This window comes from Moschus berezovskii, chromosome 13 (genome assembly GCF_049115385.1).
Source record: "Moschus berezovskii isolate FMDL1 chromosome 13, NW_MosBer_1.0, whole genome shotgun sequence".
NCBI classification, from domain to species: Eukaryota; Metazoa; Chordata; class Mammalia; order Artiodactyla; family Moschidae; genus Moschus; species Moschus berezovskii.
The window spans coordinates 63,497,200-63,509,665 of NC_142472.1; the positions used below are offsets into that span (position 1 = coordinate 63,497,200).

At 38.4% G+C, this 12,466-nt stretch overlaps 1 protein-coding gene across 1 annotated transcript in view; it reads left to right on the plus strand.

The window, feature by feature from the left end:
• FREM2 (FRAS1 related extracellular matrix 2) overlaps positions 1 to 12,466 on the plus strand; it is a 167,747-nt gene that overhangs the window by 10,578 nt on the left and 144,703 nt on the right. Inside the window, exon 2 of the mRNA XM_088842728.1 lies at positions 987 to 1,076. Coding sequence (XP_088698854.1) covers positions 987 to 1,076 — 90 coding nt within the window. The remainder of the gene's footprint in view (positions 1 to 986; positions 1,077 to 12,466) is intronic.

Consider the following 12,466-nt stretch of genomic DNA (forward strand, 5'->3'; position numbering starts at 1 on the left):
TTTCTAGTGAGTCAACTCGTCGCATGAGGTGGCCAAAGTATTGGAGTTTCAGCTGAATAAGCCACACACGAGACAAATATTACTTATCACTGTTGAAGCAGTCTTTAGCCATGATCTTGATATTCAGTAATCTTGAAAATAACTACTTTCTGATTGGCCCAGATCTATAATAATAGTGGTCTACTAATGAGTCATAGGAGTGTCACAGGAAAAAATGATGTTTGTTTGATTATGTTGTCTGTGTGGCATTGTTACAGAGAAAAACACAAAATGGATGAATAAATTTTAAAATTGCGTGTTAGTCAATACTGAAAACAAACCATACCAGTGAACTTGATAGCTAGAATAGAAAGCAGTAGAAAAACCATTTGTGAGGCAGAATAATTTTTCACTCTGAATAAAGGTTTCAGCTTTTACTAGATGTTTTCTAAGTTCTCTTTGGTACTGGGTCATGATAGTAACTTCAATCTGTGGGATTTTTTTTTTTTTAATTTTCATTTTTTCTTTCAAAAATTTGGAGAGCTTATAACACAAGAGGAAAGGAAAATTAGCCTAAAGGGAAAGCAGAGGAACCTCAGTCTTCTCAGGGGCAGGAAGGCAAAGGGTGTGATTTCTGTAGAGCCAGGAAATCTGCCATGCCTCAAAATATCTCCCTTTCCACCTGTCATGGAGTCTGACATTCCGTATTTAGAGAGTCACTCCTTTGGTGCATGAACATGCAAATACCACTGGGGGGGGGCAACACCTTGCTATTATTATAGCCTAACTCTTGCACTCTATTTATCTGTGTAAGGGATCAGATTTCCAAGGGACAGCTGAAGTCAAGGGGGCTTAGAGATAGGAGAAATAGGATAGCACCAATTCCCTTAGGAGAAGAAGATCTAAACGTGGTTCAGAAGAGTAACAGCCAATAGGACTTAACATACATGATGAGTCACCGGTTTTGCCCTAGTAATTAATCACTTTGTTATTTGGTTGTTTTCTAGCTGACATTGATGATATGAAAATATGCTATGTCTTAAGAGAAGGGGCTAATGCCATAAGTGACATATTCCACTTTACGGTTGAAGATGGGGGTAAGTATTCACTCTCCTGTTATTATAAACAAGGAGAGTGGCTTTTATTCATCGCTCTTTGACAGCCTTCATACAAGGAATCTGTATCAAGCAACAGTTTCGGCTCACCTAAATTTATATGGAGTGAATTTTGTATTTTCTCTAGAAATTCTTAGGTTCTCAATCTGACAAAATCCTACTCAGCAATGATTGTGAATACATGTTCTAGTTATATTATTTTTGTCTTGTGATTTCTTAAGCACTGAAGAGAAAGATCTATATAAATAGGATCCTCACGTCCAGTTGTTCAGATTTTGCTCTGCATAAAGCTGCCTACTTGAGGCGACAAGATGTTGAACCAACCAGCCCCACTTGCATAGCATGTCCTATCTAGCTGTGTTCGCCCAAAGTGGGTGCCTTTTTCTAATTTGCTTGGGTGCTGTGTGAACTAAGGTTGGTGGATAATACATAGCATTCACCAAGAAATATATGATTCATCTCACCAAGTTCAGTGTGTCTAATGATTGTCTTAGTTTGTGAAACTTAGTGACTTAGTCTAGCTAAACTTTTCCTTCGTGGAGTCTGAATACTGCAGAGAATAGACTATGAGATCTAAGTCACCTCAGTAATTTTTTTGTCATCACTCCTTCAGTGCCCTGACAGCCACTCACATTGTTCAGTTCTCTTCCTCACCCTCGGAGGAAAGCTGGCCACTTCTAGATTGATCATAAAGATGTTTGAGTTCTCGTTTGCTCTCTGAAGAAGCAAAAGAACCTCAGGAAGAACGTGTGAACAGGACACAGGAAATGAGGGGACATGTGTGCGAGGGAAGAGAGAGGGAGAAATAGTTCCAATTCAGTCATCCGTTTCATTATGATACTTTATAAAAATGCACACTGTTCTGCCATCTATCTCAAAAAGAGTCCATGCTCACCCTTCCTATTTGTTGAAGTATTAAATAGTGCTTGTTTAAAATATCACTGGACGTAACAGGATCGCAAGCTCTGAAAAATGACATCTGCTGAGTGTGTGCCAGAGAGGCAAAAAAAAAGTGTCTTTGGGTTCAACTAAATTTAGCAAGTTTAATAACTGTATTTTTTAGCAACCAAATTATACTTTACTGTTCGACATATTGATAAGTGAATCTTAGTAGGAAACCAAGTTCTGAGAAGGAAATCAACTTATAGAAAACTAATCTGCTTATTGAATCTTGCTGCTCAAATGGGAAATTTCACTGTGTAAACTTTAGAATGAGACTCTGAAATAATTCAAATTTGTATTTTATATACATATATTTGTGTATATATTTATACACACACACATATTTACTGGCTTCCCAGGTGGCATAGTGGTAGAGAATCCACCTGCCATGCAGGAGACACAGGAGACGTAAGAGACACAGCTTTTATCCCTGGGTCAAGAAGATCTCCTGCAGGAGGAAATGACAACCCACTGCAGTATTCTTGCCTGGAGAATCCCACAGACAGAGGAGTATAGCAGGCTACAGTCCATAGAGTCTCAAAAAGTCAGACACGACTGAGCATCTGAGCACACACATACATATTTTTATGTACATATATATGTATGTCTTCTCTGATAGCTCAGTTGGTAAAGAATCTGCCTGCAATGCAGGAGACTCTGGTTCAGTTTCCTGGGTCAGGAAGATCCGCTGGAGAGGGGATACGCTACCCACTCCAGTATTCTTGGGCTTCCCTTGTGACTCAGCTGGTAAGGAATCCTCCTGCAATGTGAGAGACCTGGGTTTGATTCCTGGGTTGGGAAGATCCACTGGAGAAGGGAAAGGCTACCCACTCCAGTATTCTGGCCTGGAGAATTCCATGGACTCTATAGTCCATGGGGTCGCAAAGAGTCGGACATGACTGGGCAACTTTCACTTTTCATATATGTGTGTGTGTATATATATATATATATATATATATATATATATATATAATATAAACTTAAGGACTAGATTGTTGGCTCAAAGCACCGTGTATATTTCTCAGAATGACTGAATAAACCTCAATAACAAAAGTATCATTTTCTTTAAAATTGCCAAAAAAGTTTGAAATCCAATGACTATAATTCCAAGACATCGTAACCTTTACTTTTCTATATATTTTACTTTTTATTCACATATATGCTCTGTTATTTTGCACATTTCTTTCCTTAGCTGGATGGACTTTTAGGATTTACTCTGAAATTCTGGTCTGTATTCAAACAATAGAAAACTTTATGCTCTATCATATTTCAGAATATTCAGTAAGGAGTGACTAGCTGAAGAGACTGCGTTTATTTTTGGATTTGCTGGAAAAGTGGATGAGCCTCCAAAGACTGTGTTTATGGAAATAAGAACTAAATCATTTCGGGAGCTTTTTCAGAGCTAGAGTTTCATGTGAGGGGGAAATCTTCCAGAGATATTGTCCTTTACTCTTTTCTTCCCCACTGATAATGTGTTACTTGTAGGGTTCAGGCAGATTCTGGCAACTTTCGGTGAAACAGAATTTATTTTTAATTTCCCCAATGCAAGAAAACTTCTCTTTGACAGAATAATCATAGAGACCTGCAAGGTTAAAAACTGAAAAGTCACAAAATATTTTTAGTCTGATACTTATTTTTTGCATTGTCTATAACATTTCTTAATATTTGAATGAGAAGCGCAATGCTATTTAAACTTACAGAGAATATTGAGTGAAATTCTTCTCTCTGGAAAGTGTGAGGTATTTTGACAAACAGAAATAAAAAAATTTTTTTTGAAATATTTGTGAGAAAAGAAAAATAATTTTCTTTCCTTTTTACAAAAATATTACACTAAGAATTTTAAATTTTTTCTGACTTAGCTATGTATCTTCTAAGGTGTACAGTCAATAATTTCACCAAAATATACTCTAGAAAAGACCCATTTTATAGACTATAATGGAAACATGTATTTTCAATGTGGTCAAATGTAACAATGTAAATTTCATGAACTAGATGACATGTTTATGAAGACACATTCATGATATCATTTAACACTTCTCAAAGATATATATGTCTCAGGAATTGTGGCAGGTACTTGAATCTTAAGAACAAGGATTAGCCTTGCTTCTCAGTTGGAAGGATCTAGGTCTTGGAACAACCAGATAACTTCCCCAAACATGACCATCTTCCAGAAAGTAACAAGAGCTCCTCAAGGGTATTTATTCTTCCCATCCATTTGATGACAGACTTTTTAGACCAGAGGGTTTGGTTATTGAATTTAACTGTTGTGATTTATTGTCATTTATCAATATTTTATTAACTTTCCTGGTGGCTCAGTAGTAAAGAATCTGCCTATCGATGCAGGAGATGTGGGTTCAATTCTTGGGTCAAGAATATCCCCTGGGGAAGGAAATGGCAACCCATTCCAGTATTCTTGCTTGGGAAATCCCATGGACAGAGTTGCCTAGCAGGCTCCAGTCCATGGGGTCACAAAGAGTTGGACACGACTTAGCTACTAAACAATAGCAATCAATACTTTATAAGCATATCTATAAACCATTCTCATGAAATATATGAAATGCTTTTAGCATTTCCCATTTGGGAAGCAAGTCCAAGTCTCATGTCATAAAATCAAAACCTCTCTACCACCAATTCTCTCTTCAACCCACTAAATTCACTTTCTTCAAATCTACCATATTCACTTTAGGATAGCAACTGTCTAAATAAATTTACTAGAGCAAACAGAATCTTCAAATAATCTTAAAAATAAAATATAGCTTTTAATTTCAGGAATCAAGAATGGGGGAGGAGAGGGAGGAGAACAGAAAACTAAAATCTTCTGTTTCAGATTTAAATATCACAAGAACCTGGCTAGCCACAGAATTCTTCTGTTAACATGTAGTAAGGGACTGGGGCCACCCACTACTAATGGGTGGTACTGAGGACAGAGTTTCTACTTTTCAGTTTTTGGAGGGTTTGGGGGCAATTACCAAATGACCGGACTATGGAGTTATCTATTCAAAGAATAGATAATGTCAGAATTTTCACTTCAGGGAGTTCTACTCTGTTTGGACTTAATGAATGTTGCTTAATATAGCAGGTATATATTATACACACACACATATGTATTCATACCACATGCACACATACTCAATATGTCGTTCTTCTTTCAATTAGATCTTTTATCAGAACTATCATTTATGCAATTTGGCCTTCCTAGCTCCCAGCACGGTTAAATATATATATGACAGGTGAGGAAACTGAATCTCAGATATAGGTAACTGACCTCTTGCAAGTTGCATAATGAGGCAGCTAGAGGCCAGCTCGAACCTCGGATTCTTTCCCCAAATAGTAACTTCAACACATTCCGGAGAGACTTAAGAGAGAGGAATGCTCAAATCCTCTGGTTTCTCCAGACTGAGTCTTGCATGTTCGATAGATGATACTGAAGAGTTCAGTTCGGTTCAGTTCAGTCGCTCAGTCGTGTCCAACTCTTTGCAACCCCATGGACAGCAGCACGTCAGGCTACCCTGTCCATCACCAACTCCTGGAGCTTGCTCAAACTCATGTTCATCCAGTCAGTGATGCCATCCAACCATCTCATCCTCTGTCGTCCCCTTCTCCTTCCATCTTTCCCAGCATCGGGGTCTTTTCCAGTGAGTCAGTTCTTCACATCAGGTGGCCCAAGTATTAGAGATTCAGCTTCAGCATCAGTCCTTCCAATGAATATTCAGGACTGATTTCCTTTAGGATGGACAGGTTGGATCTCCTTGCAGTCCAAGGGACTCTCAAGAGTCTTCTCCAACACCAGAGTTCAAAAGCACCAATTCTTCAGTGCTCAGCTTTCTTTATAGTCCAACTCTCACATCCATACATGACCACTGGAAAAACCATAGCTTTGACTAGACAGACCTTTGTTGGCAGAGTAATGTCTCTGCTTTTTGATATGCTATCTAGGTTGGTCATAGTTTTCTTGCAAGGAACAAGTGTCTTTTAATTTCATGGCTGCAGTCACCATCTGCAGTGATTTAGGAGCCCAAGAAAATAAAGTCTCTCACTGTTTCCATTGTTTCCCAATCTATTTGCCATGAAATGATGGGACCAGGTGCCATGATCTTCATTTTTTGAATGTTGAGTTTTAAGCCAGCTTTTTCACTCTCCTCCTTTTACCTATCAGAAGAATAGAATCTGCTTATAGGTAAAAGTTCTGCATCCTTTGGAATATAGTCTTTTATTTTAGAATACCTTAAAGGTCACTGTATCCTAACATTTATAGTATTCTTTCCTGGTACCACACTGTAATTTTTCTAACTACATGTGGAGAAAAATGTATTCTTTCTAAAGTTAAACACAATCAAATCAATCTTCAGATACCATTTTATATTTGTTTTATCAATTACAAAGAAACTTAAAAAAAAATTCATCTCAGGGATTATGATGAAACTGTTATACTTCCAAACTATTTGTGAAGTTGAAAACTAAGAAAATGAAGAAACATCTCTGAGTTGTAGATGGAGTCAGGAAGGCTATAAGACTCCACTTGAAACATAGCTTAACAGAAGTAAAGACTTGGAGGCACATGTATGTCACCATGTGAACAGTAGCAATCTGGAAATTGCTCTAAATGCCAATAAAAATAAGAAGAGCTTTTTAGTAATAGTATCAACACCAGAAAACATTATATAGCCCTGAAAATTCATAATTATAAAATCTGTCCTAATGTAATTCTTAAAATGATCATCTTGTAATGAAGTATGTGTATTGGAATATTAATAAAGAACATGCAGCAATTCCCTGGTGATCCAGTGGTTAAGACTCTGTACTCTCATTGCTAAGGGCCCACATTCAATCCCTGGTGGGCTTCCCTGATGTCTCAAATGGTAAAGAATCCACCTGGAATGCAGGAGACCCGGGTTTGATCCCTGGGTTGGAAAGATCCCCTGGAGAAGGAAATGTATTCTTGACTGAAGAGAAGAATCTCATGGACAGAGGAGCCTGGCAAGCTACAGTCCATGGGGTCACAAAGAGTCAGACATGACTGAGTGACTAACACTTTCACTGCTAGAGTACTAAAGTCCAACAAACAGCGTGGTGCAGCCAAAAAAAAAAAAAAACTGAAATATTATATCAAAATAGGTCATCCATCCAGATTTTCTGGGGCCAAACAACACGTATATTTTCATAATTACTAAAAGGTCAGATTCTGGAGTTACGAAATGTGCTTCTGTTATCTGTGGCTTCTGCTGAGATTTCTTACCTAAGTGTGCATTACAATCACCTATGTGAGTGCATGCTTGCTCTTGTCTGACTCTTTGTACCCCCATGGACTGTAGCCCACCAGACTCCTCTGTCCACGGAACTTTCCAGGCAAGAATACTGGAGTGTGTTGCCATTTCCTCCTCTAGGGGATCTTCCCAACTCTGGGATGGAACCCTGTGTCTCCTGCCTTGGCAGGTGGGTTCTTTACCACTGTACCAGCTGGATTTAGCTAAACTGTCTTCCATATCTTTTGTTTTTATTCTTCATGCCTTCTCATGGGTAACTCAGTATAATAATAATAATAATACAAACTTGCAAAATATATCCTATTTTGATAATTGCCTCTCTGAATGAAATTCCAGATCTAGTACTCTGAAATCTTGTGGGGAGAAAAAAGCATGTATTCTTTTATTTTTCTTTTATTTTTTTTATTGCAGTATAGTGGCTTTTCAATGTTGTATTAGTTTCTGCTGTACGGCAAAGTGAATCAGTCGCATGTTTTACTTATATCCTCTTTTCCTTGGGTTTCCTTCCCACTGAGGTCATCTCAGAGCATTGAGTAGTTTCCTGTGCTACACAGTGGGTTCCCATTAGTTTTTTATCTTATCCATAGTAGTCTTATGTGTCAATCCCAATCTCCCAATCCATCCCACCCCACCCTTCCCCCCTTGTTATCCATGTTTGTTCTATATGTCTGTGTCTCTATTTCTGAGAAAAGCACACGTTCTTTTATCCCCCTTTTAACAGAACATTTCTTGCCTGATTTCTCCTCAGCATTTAACTCTGTAATTTTCCTATTCTCACATTCTGTATATTTTAACATGGAAGCGCTCCTGTCCCTTTTTAGATTTCTCTCCAATAAACTCACCCAGTCTCAGGTAACTGTTCAGGCATGCCCCACCCTCAGCCCTAATGACTGTTAATCACTCTTCAACTTTCAACTCAAATGTCATTCCCTCTCTCAAGTTGTTCCCAACGTGTTGATAACAAAATTTGTCATGCCTTTTGTGTGTGTGTGTGTGTGTGCTTCTGTCCCTATCTTTATTTATAACAAGACTGTTGTATCCTAATTATTTGCTACTTGAAGATCTTCATTAGTAGAGAAGAAACTTTTTCAAATCAAAAAGATGCCATTGATCTTTATACCACAGTGCCTGCACATGGGTGAGCACAGAGTAAATATTTCACAGATATTAATATAAATGAATAGATAAATGGCAAAAATAAGCTCTATTTTATATAAAGATTGATTAATAGTATTCTATGAAAAGCTCCTATAAACAATTCCCAGGGGACCTGTGCATTCTTTTAGAACATTCTCCTATCCTAGCATTAATTTAAATCCCTGTGGCACCAAAAAAGATTTTTAGTAAAGCTTTCACATTTTTAAACACATGGAACTAACTCCTATAAAAATACCTTTGAAATCTTCAGTGAAATATACTTAAGACTGAAGAGATTCACAGTAAACACCAGTTTAGAGCTCATGTTACTCTTAAAGAATTCTTTTCAGAAAATAAAATAGTTGTCAGTATATGATATAAACAGTTGTATCATATAATGCAATTTAAAAATTTTAAATAGACATAAACATTTCTTATAAATCACTGAAATATTTAAGTCAGAGAACCACTGCCTAAAGTGTTTTTAGTCACCCCAATTTTTTTGCCTCATGAGAGACACCTTTACGACAAGAAGAAAAGTAGAAAGTATATTAGCATAAAATATCCTCAACTCTTATTAAGAAGTCATTATGTACATTTTTTCTGTTTCTTGTTTCAAGTCTCAATGTGTCAGCATCAGATTCATCAGATTCAAGATAATTTGCTTTTTCTGCGATCTCTCTTGATTAACAATGCTGTGATAGTTTCAGGTATACAGCAAAGGGATTCAGTTATATATAGACATATATCCATTCTTTTTCAAGTTCTTTTCCCCTTCAGTTATTACAGAATATTAAGCAAAGTTCCCTGTGCTATACAGTAGGTCTTTGTTGGTTATCTGTTGTAAATATAGCAGTGTGTACATGTCAACCCCAAACTCTGACATAAATCAAGCTACTTCTTGATGGGCAGAAGAAAGAACTAGGATATGTGATCATCTGGCTGGTTACACTAAGTAGGAGGGGCCCTACTTTTTTCTCCATTATGAAAATTGGTTGGCCATTTCCTCATTTCAGCTCTCATGTGACACGGGCACGCCGACTAAGAGAGTCTGTCTCCGGTTTTGGCACTGAACCTGGGGTGTCAGACATGATATGTGTGTTGGCCATTATAAAGCATCTGGTCCGCAGCCAGACATGTCTTGCCACTGTCTTTGATTGTGCTTTGTGGTGCCTAGTTTTTCATCCGCCAAGATCCCTAATTCATATGCTATTGAAAGATATAAATAGCTTCTTGCCATAGTTAAAAAAAGCTGCAAAGTCATTTCTGTATGTGAAATGTCAGTTGAGGACAAGTCTTTCAGATTTTTAGTCCGTACTTGACAATTGAATAGTCAAGACACAAGGAGACTGGACACTCTTCATTCTGGCAAGAAAAAGCACAACTTTCTGCTGGAAGGTGACCAGTAACTTTACGGTTTAAGGCAAAGTCATTATTGACAATTAGCTTGAATTTAAAGTAAGGCTGGAAAAATATAGATAAGCGCAGTAAGTCGGAAAATGAGGTCTGAGTACAAGCATTAAAAGATTATACAAATATTCAGCTGAGAGGGAAGAAAAGCAAGCATTCTTGGCAATAAAGTTAATTGCTAGTGACATGAGAACCAGAGGAAAGATACTAGTGTCTCAGGGAGTTATAATAAGAAAGTGAAGTAATGTCAGGCACTGATGCAAGTATTTTTTAATGTGTAAGAGAGCATAGATCCACTAGAAAGCTGATCCTGGGAGGAGGTGTTGGTGACTATGGCATAATGTTTGTAAGCCTTTCTTTTTTCATTGAGCAGTTCAGAACAGTTCAAGTCATCAAGGTCTTTCAATGCCAGACCCTCGCCTTTAAAAGCAAGAATCAGGAATTCTCCTACAGTCCAGTCGTTAGGATGCCATGCTTCCATTGCAGGGGTACTGGTTCAATCCCTGGTCAGGGAACTAAGATTCCACAAGCCACTAAAATCACATGGCCAAAAAGAAAAATAAATAAAGTATGAATCTATAAAATATCTATGCTGTATCCATGAAAGAAGTTGTACATTTTAATAGAAAAGTATAAACTACATTTTATTAGTTATTATTCTTTAGGTTCATTCCAAAATCTTATGGCTGTACCATTTTTATTAGCTTTAGTTCAGAGGAAGCTTTTTCTAAATCATTAAATCTTCCCATGAATGTGAATCTGTATTAGATATATCATTTTTTTTTTGTGTTTATAGCAGCTTTATTTTAACTGTCAGCAGTTGGAAGCAACCAAGATAAGTATTAGACACATCTTTGAAGTTTAGCAGGGTTCTATGTTTACTCTCGCAACAAATGATAATCACCTTTTAAAAACTAAGCAAATGTTTCATAAGTGATTAAAATACCACAGTTTCAAATCAAATATTTATTCATGGTATATATTACATAACTCAAAAATATTCCAGTCTGTCTCTTTAAGTCTACTCTGGGCAGTCAGGAGAAATAGAATGTGGTGTTCAATGGTCTGGTACACAGTTGTAATTTGTATAATTATATATTTGTTAGAACCTGTAAGAATACAATGGGGTTTCCCTAGTGGCTCAGTTGGTAAAGAATGTGCCTGCAATGCAGGAGACCCAGGTTCATTCCCTGGGTGGGGAAGATCCCACGGAGAAGGAAATGGCTACCCACTCCAGTATTCTTGCCTTGAGAATTCCGTGGACAGGGGAGCCTGGTGGGCTATGTCCATGGGGTCGCAAAGAGTCGGACATGACTTGAGGTGGCACTAGTGATAAAGAACCTACCAGCCAATGCAGGAGACAGAAAGAGATGAAGGTTCCATTCCTGGGTCTGGAAGATCCCCTGGAGGAGGGTATGGCAACCCACTCCAGTAATCTTGCCTGGAGAATTCCTTGAACAGAGGAGCTTGGCAGGCTATAGCCCACAGGGTCGCACATAGCTGGATACAAATAAAGTGACTTTGCACACACGCCCACACTTCAGAATACAATAAAACCAGAATGCAATGAAAGAGTTTCTATGGTGAAAGTTACTGGGTGAAAATAATTTCCTTGTTCATTTGTTTATTGAATTATTCAGCAAGTACTTTTGGGAGCAGCCACTATGTTTCAGGTGTCTGTTGGGATCTTGAAAAACAGTGACAGTCGTGGCAATTATGATCTGATCTGAGGTTCTGATAAGTATAGATAATAGAACAGTAGACAAATGCAACACGTTCACTGGAAAAGACTCTGATGCTGGGAGGGATTGGGGGTGGGAGGAGAAGGGGACGACAGAGAGTGAGATGGCTGGATGGCATCACCGACTCAATGGACATGAGTTTGAGTGAACTCGGGAGTTGGTGATGGACAGGGAGGCCTGGCGTGCTGTGATTCATGGGGTCGCGGAGAGTCAGACACAACTGAGCGACTGAACTGAACTGAACTGAATACATTGTTTAAACTATTACAGAGGTTATCAGTAAATCCAAGATAAGGATGCACCTATCAGGAAAGGCTTCAGAAAGGTGATGTTTAAACTTAGACTTAGGATGAGATGAAGCTGCCACAGGAAGAAGGGAGGAAGAAATGTTCCAGGTGGAAGGAAAAGCATGTGCAAAGGCTCTGAGCTTTGTGTGTTCAAGGGACCAGAAGAGCATCAACACACCTGGAGCTCAGTTAACAAATCAGAGAGTGGCAGCAGGCAGTGGGTGCCAGAAAGCTACACGGGGGCCAGATGGTGCAGAGCCTCACAAATCCAGGGTAGTAATTCAGATTTTGTTCTAAGGGAAAGAGAAACCCCCAAATCTTTTTAAAACAAGGGAGTTCACAAGTTCTAACTTATATTTTCAGATGATAGTTCTTGCAGCGGTAGAGAGTCAAGGGGGCATTTCAGGAGGAAGGAGGGAGGCTGATGTAGGACTGACGCAGGAGGACAGATGTGATGTGGAGAGGAGGGTGGGCTCGCATAATTTCTCATCTCAATCTGCGGGACTTATTGATGGATTGGAAAAAGAGAACATAAGCATGATGCTGGGTTTCTTGGCCAGAGGAGAGGGGTGTTGCATTCACTGAGATGA